The 19,997-nt window shown below is 45.1% G+C and overlaps 1 protein-coding gene across 2 annotated transcripts in view; it reads right to left on the bottom strand.

Moving 5' to 3' along the window:
• The window catches only part of RPN2 (ribophorin II), a 62,255-nt gene that overhangs the window by 38,049 nt on the left and 4,209 nt on the right, over positions 1-19,997 (bottom strand). For both annotated transcript variants that reach the window (XM_003831906.5, XM_008957286.3), the window contains exons 2-4: positions 18,838-19,031; positions 5,100-5,195; positions 4,366-4,541 (exon numbers count right to left, since the gene is read on the bottom strand). In XM_003831906.5, the coding sequence (XP_003831954.3) occupies positions 4,366-4,541; positions 5,100-5,195; positions 18,838-19,031 (466 nt within the window). The remainder of the gene's footprint in view (positions 1-4,365; positions 4,542-5,099; positions 5,196-18,837; positions 19,032-19,997) is intronic.

Genomic DNA, 19,997 nt, shown 5'->3' with positions numbered 1-19,997 from the left:
TCCTTGAGCCCAGGAGTTCAAGACCAGCCTAGGTAAGATGGTGAAACCCCATCTCTACTAAAAATACTAAAAATGAGCCAGGTATGGTAGCGTGTGCTTGTAGTCCCAACTACTTGGGAGGCTGAGGCCCAGGAAGCAGAGGTTGCAGTGAGCCACTGCACTCCAGCCTGAGCAATAGAGTGAGACCCTGTCTCAGAAAAAAAAAAAAAAAAAAAAAAAAGATTGAAGCAAAATTCACATAAAATTAACCATTTTAAAAAGCAAACAATTCAGGGGTGCTTACTACATTCACAATGTTGTGCAACTACCACCTGTCTAGTTCCCAAATATTTCCATCAGTCTAAAATAAAACCCATTGGTTGAGCACAGTGGCTCACACCTGTAATCCCAATACTTTGGGAGGCCGAGGCGGGAGGATCACTTAAGCCTGGGGGTTCGAAACCAGCCTGGGCAATACAGTGAGACCTCATCTTTACAAAAAGTTTAAATATTAGCTGGGTATGGTGGCACATGCCTATAGTCCCAGGTACTCAGGAGGCTGAGGTAGGAGGATCACTTGAGCTAGGGAGGTTGAGGCTTCAGTGAGCTGTGATTGCACCACTGCACTCAGCCTAAGTGACAGAGTGAGACCCTGTCTCCAAAAAAAATAGATAAAACCCACTGAGCAGTTTCTCCCCATTGTGTCTCCCCTTAGCCCTCAGCAACCAGCAATCTATGTTCTATCTCTACGGATTTGCCTATTCTGCTATTTCACAGAAATGGAATCATACAATCTGTGTCCTTTTATGTCTGGCTTCTTTCACTCAACAGAATGTTTTCAAGGCTCATCCATGTTGTAGCATGTATCTGCACTTCATTCTTTTTTATGGCTTATTCATATATTTTTATCTATAATTCTGGAAGATAAGCTTTTTAAGATGGAACATGATAGATGTATACATGTAAGACTTATTAGATTCTATTATCTTAATGCAGATAATTTGGAAAATATAAATGGTGCTTTTCTGGGTGAAACTGGGAGAGAAGAGGCCCCCTGGTGGTTAAACAGACTGCTGCTTCCACCCCGAATGGTTTCCTAATTCCTAAGAGATGACTGGGCCCTTGTGTAAAACCACCACTTATCAAGTCAATATGTCAGGGAATGTAGAGCAAGAATCTGTCTGCTTATGTCAAGAACATAACAATTTAGATACTCTCCATGGGAAACTCATTCCATTAAGATGACAAGTTGGAAAACAGCAGAGTCACAATTTACAGAGAGACAAGCCCCAGAGTATTCAACGACACCTCTGGGATGCTTGCTGTTATCATACACTTGAGAAAATGAAACCTGAATTTCCAAACAAGACAAAAATCACACATCTGCCCGTGATAAACGCTGTGCTCAGAAAAGGCAGTTAAGATAGCCTAGAAAGAACTTCTCAATTAAGATATCATTTTTTTCTCTTTGGAATGAGAGAGTGCCGTGCTGGTAACAACCTCAGAAGTTTTAGAATGAAATTAATCCACTGAGTTTTAGAAAGTTTTGTCACTGGCTTTAATTACTTATTCCCCAGCCAGCAATTTCTTTTTCTCTGGAGCATAATACTGTATTCGAACACTAAGAAAGCAGATCTTATCTTGCTAATATATAGCAGATGATTCAGAGAAATTGATTTATGACAGACTACAATGAGATCTTCTCAGGTGGTTCATTCAAACCTACAAGTATTTTCTTTTTTTCCATTCAAGACAAGTTTACAAACATACACTTCCTAGAAAAAGCCCATTTAAATATAGAAGGCCCATTCAGAAGAGTTCTAATTTATATCAGCTTGCCTTTAATAGGGCAAATTAGTAGTAATATAAGGCAACCTACCAGTTGGATTTCACAATGACCCTACGAGACATTCTCCCGGTTTGCATATGAGAACACTGAGGTTTAGGGGGGCTAAACAACCCACTCATGGTCACAGAGGTTGAGTAGAAGAATGGATTTGAACACAGTTCTTTCTGCTCCAAAGCGTATGTTCTTCCTACCTATAAGCTTTCTACAAGACAGCAGAAACACAAAAGTATAGTTTCATCCTTTATTAACTCCGTTGGGTACAGACCATGTGCCAGGCTCTCTAAGCACTGCAAGTAAAGCTTATGGCTGGGTGTGGTGGCATGTGATTATAGTCCCAGCTACTCAGAAGGCTAAGGTGGGAGGATCGCTCAAGCTCAGGAGTTTGAGGTTGTAGTGAGCTTTAAATATGATCGCATTGCACTGCAGCCTAGATGACACAGTGAGACCCTGTCTCAAAAAAAAAAAAAAAAAGCTTATGACCTAACATACAAATAACAACAACAAAGGAAGTAACAAACTCTCTAAGAAGGGGGACCTGTTTGTTAGGGACCTAACAAACAAATGGTCCAGAAAAGGAACTCCGTTTCCTACACGCCCACCAAGAACCAGGCACTGCGCTAGGGTCTTCACACCTATTATCTCACTTAATCCTGTCAGTTGCTTTGATGTAAGAATTATGGGTTTCATTTTAAAGGCAAGGCTCAGAGAAGTTAGAAATTTGGCCAAAGTCAGACACAAGGAATGAAATAGCTGGTGTTCAAACCTAAGTCTGTCTGACTCCAAAGTGGACGTACTTCCCCTGTACTTCTTCCTGGGGTTCTGGGGTTTTGAGGAAGGGGATTTTCCCTTCTGCTTGGAAGGAAATGGGAATTTTTTGTAGAAGGTAGCATCAAAGTAAGGCAGAGGCACTAACAGTGGCATCATGGCATGAGATGATGGTGACTGGAGAAGCATTCCCCATGAGGGATTAAAAGCAGATATCAAAATATGTCACCTGAAATCAAAGGCCCAAAAGGGCCAAGCACTGGACAAAGTGTGTACAAAATGTCAGCCCCAGAGTCACTGATGATTGACCATGTGAATATAGGGAGGGTGTGAGGAGGGACAGAGAGGGAATGTCAATTGCCTGTGAACCCTGTCCTTAACAAAGCTTTAAGTTTAGAGAAAATCTGGTTGTTAGCAAAAAAACAAAAAACAAACAAAAAAACCTGGGAAACAATCTCACTGTTTTGAAAGGGGGAATTGGTATCACCAACCTCTTGCTAAACAACGAACAGGATTCCAGAAAGGTACTCCACACCCTCCTTCAGGGTTTGCAATTAAATGGTGAACACAAATAAAATAACAAAAAAAAATTATTGTTTTAAAGGAGCAGTTTAAGTGTTAAAAAAAAAAAAATTACAACCGGCCTGGACAACACAGACAGGCCCCATCTCCACTAAAAACTAAAAAAATTAGCCGGGCAGCCGGGCGCTGTGGCTCACGCCTGTAATCCCAGCACTTTGGGAGGCCAAGGCAGGTGGATTGCTTGAGGTCAGCAGTTCAAGACCTGGCCAACATGGTGAAACCCTGTCTCTACTAAAAATACAAAAATTGGCCAGGCGTGGTGGCACGCCTGTAATCCCAGCCACTGAAGACGCTGAGGCAGGAGAACTGCTTGAACCCGGGAGGCGGAGGTTGCAGTGAACTGAGATCGCGTCACTGCACTCTAGCCTGGGTAACAGAGTAAGACCACGTCTCAAAAAAAAAAAAAAAAAAAAAAAAATTAGCAAGGCGTGGTAGTTTGCACCTATAGTCTAGCTACTCGGGAGGCTGAGGTAGGAAAATCACTTGAGCCCAGAGTTCAAGGCTGCAGTGAGTTTGATCATACCATTGCACTTCAGCCTGGGTGACAGAGTGAGATCCTGTCTCTAAATAAATAAAAATTTAAAACTACATATATTATCACTTAAGAGCTTAGCAAAAAACACCCTGAAGTTATAATATTTCCATTTATAACAAATAGGAAAGGTGCTTCTCCTTCACCTAAGCCTTTTGCAGAGTAGCAGAGTCTGATTCCTAGAATACTCCACCCTCTGAGCAACCACCTCACCCACCAGATGCTGTCTTTCACAACTTCCAGGGATCCTGAGAGCCCCCACTTTGCAGAGCCTCCACTGCCAACATGTCATCCTGCCCTAGCCAAGCCTCAACAAGACATGCACGTGGCTCCTTCTCAGTTATCTGCCCTTGCTCTAGCCCTCCAACCGCACAAGGCAACTGGATCTCTAGGTGGTGGTGTGCTCATGCTCTGGCTCAGCGCTTGCCTTCTGTCTGCGAGGCTTGCAGAAGACTGTGTCCATGTGAGCTCCACGAGGACACGGACCTTACCTGCCTTCATGCAATCATGTCTGCGGTGCCTTGCAGAGCACCTGGCACACGGAAGTATTTACTGGAAGTACTTGCCCAGAAAGTATTTGCTGAACCAATGAATGAGCCCTCTTAGGATAGGACCCGAGACAAATGAAGCCTGAGAAATGCTCGAGATGACAACTCACGCCAGCACAGTCTCCTCCTTGCTGAGACGAGCAGTAAGGGCACTGAGTGCTTCTTGGGATGCCAAGGGAAGGCCAAAGCCACTTAGAGCTGCAACTGCATGGTAGATCTGGGTAACAGATGAGTCCTCACTGACAGCTGCCAGAAGCAGATCTTTGGTCTCATTTGAAATAGAGATCTAAGAAAGAATTGGCAGACACAGAGTTTTAGAACAGGTCTTGGCAATTTGTGGCAGGCATGGCAAAGCCAGAATGCGGAGCAGCTGCCAAAGTCACCTCCGCCTCGCACATGCTCATCCCCCTCTAATCCCCAGACACCAGGATGAAATGTTTGCAAAACTTCGGTACAACACTCCCATGTGAAAAGATGCTGACAAGTTACCTTTCTACTTATATGGTTCTCCTATGTTCAATAAAATGACTTCCAGAAACCTCGTGTGGGGGTACACTTTGAACATTTTTACGTGTTAAAGGGAGATGGAAAGGAAAAAATCAAGACCTACCAGAAGAAAAGCAAAAACTGTACAAAAAGGTTATTTAAAACCCTTGAAAAGTAAAAACTTAGGAGAAACATAAACTATACTTTCTTAAGGAAAAAAAAAAATCACAGGAATGGAATTCCAACTCGCAATAATGGACTCTCATAATCAAAAAAAGGATGTTTGACATGACTCCTCCCCTTTAAAAATGCACTTTAAATAGTTAAAGTCATTGTCAGCGCAGGAACCCGGACTCACCTCACATCCTGAGAGGGCCTGGCTGGCCTGGGCGGCGTAGAAGAGGGAATCCACATTGCTGGGATCAAGGTTAGATCTGATGTAGGTACATGCTTTCTACACAGGGGGGAAAAGTCAATGTTAAGTGGTGACACATGTAGTGAACCAGGAAAAGCAAAGGCGTTTTTAGATAACATTCTCAGCCATTATAGACGGCTTAAGGAATGAGCTACATGAATTTAGTTAAGTAGTTACTTTCCATAGGACACGGTATTACCCAAAATTGCTCACTTCGTACAAAGAGCAATAAGCCTGAAGGCGCTTGAGTCCTTCCGAACCTTAGAAAGGAAAGAAGGAAACCACTTCCCGGATCACCTGTCTGGCCATGGACTGTGCTGGGTATTTAGGAAGCTCTTCCTTTTAACAACATGATCCTTTGGTAGAGATTATCACTATCCCCATTTACCTGAAAAAGAAACTGGGGCTTGAAATTGGCAAGTAATCTGATGAAGGTGACAAAGCTACCAAGTGGCAGTCTGTTCTGATTCCAACTTTACTGGCATCTCCACTTAGATGTCACCAAGGCCAAGTCAGGCTCAACAAATCTAAAATGAGCTTAACACTGGGTGCAGTGGCTCACATCTGTAATCCCAGGCCTTTGGGAGGCTGAGGCAGGAGGACTGCTTGAGCTCAGGAGTTGAGACCAGCCTGGGTAACATGGTAAGACCCCACCTCCACAAAAAATTCAAAAAGTAGCAGAGCAGGTGGCGCATGCCTGTGGTCCCAGCTACCTGGGAGGCTGAGGTAGGAGGACTGCTTGAAGTTGAGGCTGCAGTGAGCCATGTTCATGCCACTACACTCCATTCTGGGAGACAGAGCGAGACCCAGTCCCCCAAAAAATAAAAATAAAAAATAAAATGAGCTTAAAACCTTCTATTTCTTCACCAGGACTTCCCAGCTCATGCATAGGTAACACCATGCATCCAGCAACCCAAACCAGAAACATGGGAACCATCCTTGACTTTTCCCCACCCCTCCAAGCCTATCAAGTCTACCTCTTTTTCATTTCTCAGGCCCAGTCCCACCTCTAGTTTCTGTCACTGCCTTACAGCAGGCCCTTGCCATTTCTCACCTACATTGTCCCAGTCGGTCATCTCCTAAGCGGTCTAAAGCCATGCAATCCATTCTGCACACTGCTTCAAGACTGATCTTCACAAAATACAAGTGTAACCGTGTTGCTTTACCTTTAAAACCCTTCAGTGGTTCCCTATTTTTCTCAGACAAGATCCAACTTCTGACACAGCATGAAATGCCCTCAAGACTGACCCTCCCTCTCCATGCTGCCTTCATCACCATAGCCCTAACTCCAACTCCAAAATCTTACCCTCTAGCCTCCTGCAGCTATACCACGCTCTCGCCATTTGACATGTTTGACCCTACTACCCACCCTGCCGGGAGCACCTTTTCCTTGTCCTTCCTGCCTGCCAAACCAGGTCCTATCTTCAACTCTGCTCAGATGTTCATCTCTTCCTGACAGTCCTCCCAGGAGAGGCCAGGTATCCACCCTCTCAAGAGCTCCCCCAAAGCACATACCACACTGCACTTACTAGTTCCCCCAGTGACTAGTGGCCCAAGATCAGGGACTTTGCCGAATGCCCATCACAGTGACTGGCACAAAGGAAGCACATCACAAAATCCCCAAGCCCCCGCTACTACGACTCTCCTCGACTTCAAGAAACAGTATCAAATCAATAGACTGCCAATATTTTGGCTGAAGTAATATAAAATTCAGCTATTCAAAAAGATGTGGTAATAATAACAGTTAAAAGTGGGTGCTGGCTGGGCACAGTGGCTCACGCCTGTAATCCTAACACTTTATGAAGGTGAGGTTGGAGAATCGTTTGAGGCTGCAGTGAGCTGTGATTACACCACTGCAGTCTGGCGTGGGTGGCAGGGCAACATCCTGTCTCAAAAAAAAGAAAAAGGCTGGGCGCGGTGGCTCACGCCTGTAATCCCAGCACTTTGGGAGGCCGAGGCGAGCAGATCACAAGGTCAGGAGATCGAGACCATCCTGGCTAACACGGTGAAACCCCATCTCTACTAAAAACACAAAAACAAAATTAGCTGGGCGTGGTGGTGGGCACCTGTAGTCCCAGCTACTCAGGAGGCTTGAGGCGGGAGACTGGTGTGAACCCGGGAGGCGGAGCTTGCAGTGAGCCAAGATCGCGCCACTGCACTCCAGCCTGGGTGACAGAGCGAGACTCCGTCTCAAAAAAAAAAGGGGGGGGGGGACTGGGCGCAGTGGCGCTCACCTGTAGTTCCAGCTACTCAGGAGGCTGAGGCAGGAGAATCCCTTGAACCCGGGAGGCGGAGGTTGCAGTGAGCCGAGATCGTGCCACTGCACTCCAGCCTGGACGACAGAGTGAGACTCCTCTCCCGCCAGAAAAAAAAAAGCGCGGGGTGCTCCTGGAGAGTAGGACAGGGTGGAGGGCAAGGGCAGCACGCTGCCTTTCACTAACAGCTATTTTGTATTGTCCAATGTTTTACTGTGTGTACATGCTACTCCAACCAGAGCATTTTTTTAATTTTATGAATGAAATTTAAATAAGAGTCTCAAAACAAATGAGTTTCAACCAGAAGTTTTAAAGAAGCCAGAGGGAGAAAGGAAACAAACAAAATACTTCACTTTGCATCAATTAGGGATCTGAAGAGAATTAAGTAAAGCTACTCAAGGAGTCCAAGCAGGGGAATGCAAGGAAGCTGAAAATGTGTGCTTTGTCGCCATCTGGTGCTTTAACAATGGAACGACAACACTGGAGACCCCAAAACAATGACTACCTCTACTTCTACCTCTATCATTACCTCTTTCTGAGCACTTAAAATGTGTCAAACGCTGTTCTAAGTGCTTTATGCGCATTTCTCATTTAATCCCCTATCTATCTCATGGATCAGGCACTCATATTACCTTAAGTTTACAGGTAAGAAAACTGAGGCATTATAAAGGCAAAGTAACTTGTCCAAAGTCACTCAGCTTTTAACTAGGGGAACTAGAATTCCCTGGCTCCAGAAGAGCCTGGCTCTGGTGTCTGAGCTATAAAACCTCCAATTCTCAAGAGCCCACTAAAAACAATCTATTCTGGAGTAAGACAAGCATCATTCCTACACTTTGCAAAGACAAATCAAGGTAAACCAGTCCAGTGTTCAGTGGCTTCAAAGCCCAAGATGTTGACGGCAGAGTTTACACAGCAGCAGAAGCAGGGACACCTCCCAGAACATGCTCAGCCTGCTCAGTGAGCCCACCCAGTGCTGAGGCTTCAGCCAGCTACTGTCGGGGGACTGGAAACTCTGACTCCAGCTGCTCTCCAACGTTCTAGACTCATCTTCCCGACTGAAGGCTGAAAACTGCCCCCTAAATGTTCACCCCCGATCTGCTTGCTTCCAACTTTCTGTGCTAATACCCCAATTAATCAAACACCCTCTTGAGCAAAGAACACCAGTGCTTTCTTCCATCACAGGTTTTCCCCTACAACTCCCTGAACCTAATCAAATACGGAGGCCTATAGAAAAGACATCTGCCCTCCCCTCCCCTATTTCCTCCATAAACAGCTCCCCGCTACTCTGGCTGCCTCTCAGACTGTGCTTTGTCATCTCTTCAGACTTTGTTACTGTGATGTGCTGCCCAGGCACACACTGGCTGGGGCCCCACGCCAGACCCTTTCTAACTGGGCCGGCTTTTCCCCAGGTGCTTCTTACTGCACTTCCCCACCCACCTCTGCTCCAGTTGCACAAGCACCTCACTGCCCCAAAGCACAACAAGCACTTGGAAGCCTCCAGGCTTTGTACACCCTGTCTCTCCATCTGGAAGCCCATTACCTCGTCAATCCAACTTCTCCTATAATGTGTTAACAAAACTCAAGACTTATTTTAAAATACAACTTCCTGGCTGGGCGTGATGGCTCACGCCTGTGATCCCAGCACTTTGGGAGGCTGAGGCGGGTGGATCACCTGAGGTCAGGAGTTCGAGACCAGCCTGACCAACATGGTGAAACTCCATCTCTACTAAAAATACAAAAATTACCCAGGCGTGGGGGCGTGCACCTGTAGTCCCAGCTACTTGGGAGGCTGAGGTAGAAGAATCGCTTGAACCTGGGAGGCGGAGGTTGCAGTGAGCCGAGATCGAGCCACAGCACTCCAGCCTGGGTGACAAGAGCGAAACTTTCAAAAAACAACAACAACAACAACAACAACAATTTCCCTCAACCCTTCTCTCCCCTCCAGTGCCACCTTCTCTCTTCCCACACAGCCACACTGCTCCGGTCTTCATGTCCTCACCTCCACTCATTCCAATTTGGCTTCTGCCCCCAGCAGGCCAGTGGCAACCTCCAAATTGTCGAAGCAGAGGACATTTTCCAGTGCTCACTCCTCAACAATGGACAGACCGATCACGTCCTCACTGGGAAACATGCGTGCCCGTAGCCTTCTGGGATGCCACCGCACCCTCCTGGGTCTCCTACTTCTCTGGCAGCTCCTCCCTCAGTTTTGAGCTCTCCTGCTGTTTCTCAGCTCCTAGGCCCGGCTCTCATCCCACCACCCCCTGCCTCCCTAGGCCATCCCATCCATGCCCATGGCTTCATCCCAAAATTCTATGCAGATAATTCTCAGACCCGTACCTCCAGCCCAGACTTCTCTCAACAGCCACTTACATGACTCAAAGGTATTTCAAGCTCACCATGGTAAAGACCAAATTCGTGATCTTTCCCAGACAAACCTCATTGTCTTCCTGTGTTGCTATCTCATGGAATGGCCCAACTACCCATCCATGCAGCAGAAGCAGAAAGTCCAGGCATTATCTTTTGTACCCCTCCTGCATTCAATCTTGCCCTGTAGCCCCCTGCTATAGTCTGTCTTCCAAAAAGCAAGAGAGAAGTCTTTCCAAAATGCAAGGTGAATCACAATACTAGCTATTTAAAATCTATTGCTCATTGGAAACAGATCAGAACTCTTCCTATGTGGGCCAAGGCACTGTGGCTTGGCCCCAGCCTGCCTCACTCCTCTCCCTCCCTCCCACTCTGTTCCACACACCTCCTCCTTTCAATCTCAAATGTAACCTGCTCTCTATCCTCCGCACAGGCTGTTTCCTCTGCCTGAAGTCCCTTCTCTCCTTCGTCTCACAGTTAACTCCTCCTCTCCCTTTAGAATTCAGATCAATCACATCTTCCTTCACTTCAGTGCCTACCACATGCCATGTGCTGTTCTAGGAACTGGGGATACACAACAAATAAAATAGACAAAGTCCCTGCCCTTAAGGAGTAGAGTGAGATTAGGGTGATGCAGTGAGGTTTGAGTTTTGGGTTTGGGGTTTGTTTTGTTTTTGTTTGTTTTGAGACAGGGTCTTGCCCTCTCACACAGGCTGGAGTGCAGTGGCATGATCGTAGCTCACTGCAGCCTCCAACTCCTGGGCTCCAGCGATCCTCCATCCTCAGCCTCCTGAGTAGTTGGGACTACAGGCACACACCACTACACCAGATAATTTTTTTTACTTTTTGTAGAGACATGGTCTCATTTTGTTGCCCAGGCTAGTTTCAGACTCCTGGCTTCAGGCAATCCTCCTGCCTCAGCCTTCCAAAGTGCTAGGATTATAGGTGTGAGCCAACATACTCAGCCCACAATGAGATTTAAATTCGGAGATTTCCTCAGGAAAGCCTTTCCTGGCAAATCAAAGTCCCCTATTCTACCCCTATAAAATCCCCTATTTATAACAGCACATATCTCCCCTTCATAAAACTTACCATTGTTGCAAATATTCGTGCATGTATTTGATTACATGATTAATGCCTGTCTCAGCTATTAGACAACATATTCTTAAGAGTGCAGGGGCCCTCTCCCTCTTTATGGCTCAAGAGTAAATCCCCAGTGCCTAGCACTATACCTAGTGCATAGCAGAAACTCACTATATATTTGCTGAGTGACCAAATGAAGCCTGCAGCAGCCAGCACAGATGGCAGCACTCCGGTGCAAGATTGTGGCTTTCTTGGCAGACAGGGTGAGTGCCGGCTCCCTCTGCTGGACTCCCATGGTACTTTCCACAAACAGCCTGTCTGCCTCTTGGCACTCAGCACTGTATTACGGTACTCTCAATGGATAATGAGCTCTCTTGTCTTCTCTGCACTTAGCACAATGTCTGGCACACAGCAGATGCTCCATAAATGATTACTGCGTGAAGGATTGCCTCATTCTCTGCTATCCCCAGGAATGAACTAGTGCCTGACCCACAAACAAATATACTTACTACTATATGCACTCATCATGTGCCAGGCACTACACTAAGCACTTTACACTTATTATCTCATTTAATGCTCACAACGCTTTATAAGGGAGGCATTTTTTAAAAGTAATTTGGTTTCTTTGAGACAGGGTCTTGCTTTGTTGCCCAGGCTGGACTGCAGTGGTGCCATCACAGCTAACTGCAGCCTTAAACTCCTGGGCTCAAGCGATATCCCTGCCTTTCTGCCTCAGCCACCTAAATAGCTAGGACTAGAGGTGCATGCCACCATGCCCAGCTAATTTTACTTTTTGCAGAAATCAGGGGTGGGGGGCGGGTGTCTCACTATGTTGCCCAGGCTAGTCTCCAACTCCTGATCTCAAGTGATCCTCCCACCCCAGCCTCCCAAAGTGCTGGAATTACAGGCATAAGCCACTGTGCCCAGCATGTTCTTAATCTTGTAAAAAGCTAAATAATGAAATCTGTAAAATCACCTTTCTGACATGCTTATGTTTTATATAAATATAACTCAAATGAAAAATGCTCACTCTTTTTTTTGAGACAGAGTCTCAAAAAAAAAAAAAGTAGCTGGGACTACAGGCACCCGCCACCACGCCCAGCTAATTTTTTTGTATTTTTAGTAGAGACAGGGTTTCACTGTATTAGCCAGGATGGTCTTGATTGCCTGACCTCGTGATCCGCCCGCCTCGGCATCCCCAAAGTACTGGGATTACACGTGTGAGCCACCGCGCCTGGCCTTTTTTTTTTTTTTTTTTTTTTTTGAGACAGGGTCTCGCTGTGTCACCCAGGCTAGAGTGTAGCAGCACAGTCTCAGCTCACTGCAAAACCTCTGCCTCTGGGTTCAGGCAATTCTCCTGCCTCAGCCTCCCGAGTAGCTGGGATTACAGGCATGCCCACCATGCCCAGCTAACTTCTGTATTTTTAGTAAAGACAGGGTTTTGCTGTGTTGGCCAGGCTGGTCTCGAACTCCTGACCTCAAGGCATCCACCAACCTCAGCCTCCCAAAGTGCTGAGATTACAGGCCTGAGACACCGCACCCAGCCGATGCTCACACTTTATAACACCTAAAATCAACTCTCATTCCACACTGCTGTCTCCATAGTTTCTATTCTCATTAAACCCCATTTCTCCCAGTTTTGCTGCTAAAACCTCTTACGAGATAATAACCAAAATCTCTCCAAATATATCGATCTGTGAGAATAGGCAACAGTGTATCTAGGGGAGCCCAGGGAGTTCTCTCTATTGAGCTGAAGGCAGCAACAGCTGAGCAGGACATGCACCACTATACGGAAGTGACAGTAATGACATAAATCTCTCAATGGATTTATGTGGTTTGCACATCTAATGAGGAAATTCAACAGCTCTGAAACATGCATACAACTCCCTTTCTTCCATTACTTATAATGCACACACCACCTAATCAACACAGCATATTTCATAAGCAATTAGAATGGAGTATGTGATTAACCTATTTATTTTCTGATCAGCAGGCACATTTAGAGAGCTCCCATTTTGATTGAGCTAAAGTTTACAGTTCAAATATTTGTTAGACACCCGTGTGTCAGATGTATGCTAAGCAGTGAGGATGACAGTCTGAAAAAAAAATTCAATCAATGTGTACCAACTGCTACTACTATTTATATATAGTCATACTACTCATAAGGGTAATACTACGTATTACCACATGCCATCAACGTGCTAACTACCCTGCACACATTATCTGTGAGCTGAGTATTATTATCTCCATCTTACCGATGACAGAACAATTTTGAAAGGTTAAATAAGCTGCACAGGTGACTCAGGTGTGAAGTTTTGAAGTTAACACCTTGAAGGCAACCACTCTGACTTCAGCATCTGTATTGTAAACATAAAGCCACAGCCAGCTCAATCATGTAATTATCCCAAGTCACACTGCATGGCAGCTGGCCAGATGCCTCTCAATCTACATCTTCAGCCCTAACCAACATCCCGCAAACTTGTGATGATGGCAGAGAATAGCTTTGGGGGTATGTGTTCAACCTAAATCTCCTATAGAACTCCAAATCATTCCTCCGTGACCCCCTACACTGAATCCTGTGGTTCCACACAAGTTTGAAAACCTTCAGGAGAAACTTTTCATCCTGCATTCAAATCCTGCCAGAGGTTAACATTACTATTCCAATGTTATCTCCTATACCTCACAATACAAAACCTCTAGTCAATTTGCTCTTTCTCTCTCCCCAGGGCCTCTAAAGACATCACCAAAAACCAGAGCAGAAGTACGAAGCATCACTACAAAAGGCACTGCATTCGCACTGTGTCTGTGCCAGGCATTGTCTGAACTCACCTAAACAAAGTATAAATAGAAGCAAACCTTTTCAATGTAAGAACGATAATAGCTACCATTTCCTTTGAGGGGCATACTGTAATTTCACTTTCTTCTTACAATGATTCAGTGAGGTAGGCTTCATAACTCCCTTTTCAGAGAGGTGGAGCCAGAATTAAAAGCTTGTGTTAACTGACTCTGATGGGTATACTCTTACTTTTGAGCAGAACTAATTTTATCAGGAGGTATATTCACCTTTAGGGTTTATAAGAGTGTAATCATGAGGAAACGTCTGTATCTTTAATAGAGTCACACACAGGAAGAAAACATTGGGCAGAAACGGAGAGCTGGCTGTCAGGAAAAAATTTGAGTAAGCTGGATCTCATATAGCTGCGATTAGCAAACTTTTTCTGTAAAGGACCAGTTGGTAAATACTTTAGGCTTTCTGGCCAGTCTAGTAACTATTTAACTCTATAGTTAAACTGAAAACCAGTTGTACCCAACGTGTAAATGAATGGATGTTCACACACACACACACAGTTTGGCCCATTGGCAAAAATGGAATATTTTGAGCACCAAAAAGGATAACCATTGAAATGGATTGAAAGATATCAATTGCTGAGAGGGGTGGCTCACGCCTATAATCCCAGCACTTTGGGAGGCCAAGGCGGGTGGATCACCTGAGGTCAAGAGTTCAGGACCAGCCTGGCCAACATGGCAAAATCCTGTCACTACCAAAAAACACAAAAATTAGCCAGGCGTGGTGGAGAATGCCTGTAGTCCCAGCTACTTGGGAGGCTGAGGCTGGAGGATCACTTGAACCTAGGAGGCAGAGGTTGCAGTGAGCTAAGACTACAAAACTGCACTCCAGCCTGGATGACAGTAAGACTCCATGTCAAACAAACAACAAAAAAAGACATCAATTGGAGGCTGGGCACAGTGGTTCACGTCCGTAATCCCAGCACTTTGGGAGGCAGAGGCAGGAGGATGGCTTGACCCGAGGAGTTTGAGACAACCCTGGGCAACATGGCAACACCGTCTCTACAAATATTAAAAAAAAAAAAAAAAATTAGCTAGGCATGGTGACAGGTGACTGTAGTCCCAGCTACTCGAGAGGCAGAGGTGAAGGATCACCTGAGTCCAGAAGTTTGAGGCTGCAGTGAACCATGATTGCACCGCTGCACTCCAACCTGGGCAACGGAGCGAGGCCTTGTCTCAGAGAAAAAAAAAAAAGACACCAATTGGGACTATCAATTCTGCCCTTGACAGAATTAAATATATTGAACTTCCCTTCCTACCAAAAATAACTATAAAACTGTATGACATATATGAAATTGAGACACTGAACAACAGACAGAAAAGGCTGGGATCCTTGAAAGAAGGTTAAAAAGTACGACAATGGGCCGGGCACGGTGGTTCACACCTGTAATCCCAGCACTTTGGGAGGCCAAGATGGGCAGATCACAAGGTCAGATCGAGACTATCCTGGCCAACATAGTGAAACCTCGTCTCTACTAAAATACAAAAAATTAGCTGGGTGTGGTGGCGTGCACCTGTAGGAGGCTGAGGCAGGGGAGTCGCTTGAACCCAGCAGGCGGAGGTTGCAGTGGGCCAAGATCGCGCCACTGCACTCCAGCTTGGCGACGGAGTAAGCCTTCATCTCAAAAACAAAAACAAACAAACAAAAAGTATGACAATGATAGCAGAAATGATGTGAGTTTAAATGCAAATACAGTTATAGGGTTCTTTTACTATTTGTGACATGGCAAAATAATAATTCAAGGTATACCGTGAGAAATTAAGGATGCATATTAAAATCTCTAAACAAAACTAGACAAACACTAAAAAAAAATTAGATCTGAACAGTCAATAGAAGATATAAAACAGAATATTTAAAAATAATCAAGGGGCTGGGCGCAGTGGCTCACGCCTGTAATCCCAGCATTTTGGGAGGCCGAGGAGGGCAAATCACTTGAGGTCAGGAGTTCAAGACCAGCCTGGCCAACATGGTGAAACCCCATCTCTACCAAAAAATACAAAAAATTAGCCAGGCATGGTGGTGCGCGTCTGTAATCCCAGCTACTTAGGAGGCTGAGATGGGAGGATCACTTGAACCCGGGAGGCAGAGGTCACAGTGAGCAGAGATCACACCACTGCACTCCAGCCTGGGTGACAAGAGTGAGACCCTGTCTCAAAAAAATAAAATAAAACAAAATAAAATAAAAAAATAAGACAGGAAAAGAGAGGGAAAAACAGGTAAGCCAATAGGAAACAAATAACAAGATGACAGATGTAAACCCAACAATATAATTAAACATAAATGATTGATCTTAAACATAAAAAAAGAATTAAAATTAAAAAAAAAATGGAATAAACTCCCCAATCAAAAGGTAGAAATTATCAGACTGGATGAAAAAACAAATCCCTACTATATACTACTTATAAGCGATAGATTAGTCTGACAACACCTTAATTTACAACTTCATCATCACTAAAAGTGAAATAACCAGATATTATGTATCTATTAATAGGAAGTCCACAGCACCACCTGTGAAATATTTTCACCAAGAAAACCAACCCTGAATATAATTTAGCCTCAAGAGCTAACTATCAGTTTACAGGGATACAAAGGATAGGGAAATATGTTCAAAAACATCATGAAGATACAATTAATCAAAGGCAGAATGTGTAAAATATTCCAGGACAAATGACCTGACTTATTCCACAAATAAATGGTATGGGGAGAAAAGAGGGAATGGGAACTATTATCGGTGAAAAGAGTCTTAAGAGATACCAGCAAAAAATGGAATGTGTAGACCTTCTTTAGATCCTGATTTAAGCCAACTAACTGTAAAAAACACTTTTGAGATAACTCAAGATAACTGAACATAGACTGAGAATTAAATGACATTAAAGAATTACTGTTGGTCAGGCACAATGGCTCATGCCTGTAATCCCAACACTTGGAGAGGCCGTGGCAGGAGGATTGCTTGAGGTCAGTTCATGACACCAGCCTAGGCAACATAGCGAGACCTCATCTCTACAAAATAAATAAATAGAATAAGAGATACAAGTACAACAATATGTCTGATATTTGCTTGAAGACACTCCATCCAGCAAGCCAGGTGCAGTAGTGTATGCCTAAAGTCCCTACAGATTTGGAGTCATTTCCATGCTAATACAAGAAATGGTAGGCAGAATTCTAAAGACATTCATACTCCTCCCCCTGGATTTCCATCCACTGATTATTCATTTAAACACAAATTTAGGAACTGTTATAAAGTGATTTTGCAGGTATAATTAAAGCCCCAAGTCAGCTGACCTTACAATTCAGAGATTATCCAGGTGGGCTGACCCAAACAGGTGAACCCTTTAATAGCAGTTTTCTCTGGCTGGTGGCTGAAGAGGAAGTCAGAGAGAACTGAAGAGTAAGGACTCACCATGCCATTACTGGTTTAAAGGTGGAGGGGCCATGTGAGAAGAAATACCAATGGCCTTGAGGAACAGAGAGCAACTCCTAGCAGACAGCTAGCAAGGAAATGGAGACCTCAGGCCCACAACCACAGGAACTGGATTTTGCTGACAACACGACAACATGAATGGGCCTGGAGGCAGATTCTTCTCCAGTGCTTCCAGGAGGAGCCCAGTTTGGCCAATGCCTTCACTGTGACCTCAGGAGACACTAAGCAGAGGGCCCAGGCAAGCCTGTCTAGACTTCTGACCTGCAGGATTATCAGCTAACAGCGGGGTGCGGTGGGATGCACCCATAGTCCCAGGTACTCAGGAAGCTGAGATAGGAGGATCACTTGAGCCCAGGAGTTCGAGGTTATAGTGTGCTATAATCATGCCTGTGAATAGCCACTGCACTCCAGCCTGGGCAACACAGTGAGACCCTCTCTTAAATAAAATAAAATAAAATAAAGAACTATAAGCCATATAAGCCAATAAGTGGGTGGTGTTTTAAGCCCCTATATTTATGGTAATTTGTTCTTCAGTCAAAGAAAACTAAGGCAGATATGAGAAACTTGGCAAAGGAAAATTGTTTAGTCTAGTTGTCCATACTACTATAATGAATAAAATGTAAATTCACTTTAAGACTGTTCCTGGTCAGGTGGTGGCTCACACCTGTAATCTCAACACTTTGGGAGGCTGAGGCAGGCGGATCACTTGAGCCCAGGAGTTTAAGACCAGCCTGGGCAACATGGCAAAACCCCGTCTCCAACAAAAAAATACAAAAATTGCCAGGCATGGTGGTGCACACCTGTAGTCCCAGCTACTAGGGAAGCGAGGTGGATGGCTTGAGCCCAGGAGACAGAGATTGCAGTGAGCCATGATCATGCCACTGCACTCTAGCCTGGGTGAGCCAGTTTCTGTCTCAAAAAAAAAAAAAAAAAAAAAAAGACTGTCCCGAATCCAGGAAAGGTTTTAATCATGATGCATTTTCCTCACCAGAAGTCCAAAAACATGTATCAAAATTGCCTGATGTAGTGACTACCATTATTTAATACATGTGAGTGCCTTCCACCTTGAATTCCCTTATTATTAGCCACACACATAGGGGGGCACTTAGTAAGTACATGTGGTATTGGACATTCTCACTCCCAGAGCTGAAGTAAAAGTTTCTAGATGATCTATGCTTGCTTTTCTTGACATCCCACTAAAAATAACTGATCTGGTATGATCCTTAACATACATTAGGCAAAAAAACAAAAACAAAAACAGATCTGTCAAACTGAAATAAACTTCTTTTTTTGAGACTGAGTCTCACACTGTTGCCTGGGCTGGAGTGCAATGGCGGGATCTCAGCTCACTGCAACCTCTGCCTCCTGGGTTCACATGATTCTCCTGCCTCAGCCTCCTGAGTAGCTGGGATTACAGGCATGCAACACCACACCCAGCTAATTTTTTCTATTTTTAGTAGAGACAGGGTTTCACTGCATTGGCCAGGCTGGTCTCGAACTCCTGACCTCGTGATCCACCTGCCTAGACCTCCCAAAGTGCTGGCATTACAGGCGTGAGCCACCACGCCCGGCCAAATATTTCTTATATTGGATTAACCTTGGTTATCCTCAAATGAGCAAGAGTTAGTTTTGAACTACCCCAAAGGAATATAGTGAGGGGATGAAGGTTCTCCTGAACCACCCTGACCACCAGGAGAAAAGCAGCCTTACCTTTGCATCTGGCACCTGAGCACCAAGGCTGCTGAGTCCCACGATGGAGTAGAAGGCAGATTCCAAATTTGTGAAAGGGCGATCCAGCGAGGCTTTTAGTCTCTCCACGTCATGCTTGGTGAGGTAGTGAGTGGGCGTCAGAGCCCAGGTGCTGGCTATGATTGTCAGGGCCAACAGGAAGACAGTGCTTGAACCTTGGGGGGAAACAATCATTCAGTACACTCTACACTCTTCCAAGGTGCTATACACAGTCCCAGTGATGACGCACACCAAGATCTGGGAACCAAATCACATGGGGAAGGGCGAGGGAATCCAGGGGTTTAACCTGAGGAGAAGCCTTGGGAAGGCAGGGAGCCTGCTCTTCAACTGGTGGAAGGACAGTCCTCCCAGCAGCCTCCAAGCATCTAAAGCACAGGCCTTATCCTACTATTCCCATCTGAAAGATGTCTGTAAGTCCTCTGCCTCTAAGGACAAACCCAATCCTGAATCCTTACACCTTGCCAGCCTCTCAACCAGATCTCCTCCCTCGCGCTTCCCGCTATCTGTTGCTCTCTGGCTTCTTCTCCGTCCTCTAAGAAGCCAGGTTCTTTCCTGCCCAGCATTTTTCCATGCTTTCCCCTACCTCAACTTTGCTTAATTTTTACTTTCAGAATTCAGCTCAAGCACCTCTTCCTTAAGCAGCTCTCCCTAGGATTAGTTCCCCAGTACAATAAAGTAGGGAAGAACCCAGACTCTGGGGCCAGGCTTAAATCACACCTCTGCCATTTATTAGCAATGTGCCCTTGGCAGTTATTCAACCAGCTGGTGCCTCAGTTTCCTCAAGTGTAAAGTGGGATGATAATAGTATCTACCTCAGAAACGATTACACGAGTTAATACAGAAAGATCTGGCCAGGCCAGCACTTTGGGAGGCCAAGGCAGGTGGATCACCTGAGGTCAGGAATTTGAGGCCACCCTGGCCAACATGGTGAAACCCCGTCTCTACTAAAAATACAAAAAAATTAGCTGGGTGTGGTGGCGGGTGCCCGTAATCCCAGCTACTTGGGAGGCTGAGGCAGGAGAATCGCTTGAACCTGGGAGACAAGAGGTTGCAGAGAGCTGAGAATGCGCCATTGTCGCCAACCTGAGCGACAAGAGCAAAACTCCGTCTCAAAAAAAAAA

The sequence above is a fragment of the Pan paniscus genome, chromosome 21 (assembly GCF_029289425.2).
Source record: "Pan paniscus chromosome 21, NHGRI_mPanPan1-v2.0_pri, whole genome shotgun sequence".
NCBI classification, from domain to species: domain Eukaryota; kingdom Metazoa; phylum Chordata; class Mammalia; order Primates; family Hominidae; genus Pan; species Pan paniscus.
The sequence above is the reverse complement of the archived record's forward strand: the minus strand, read 5'-3'. Positions and strand labels throughout refer to the sequence as shown.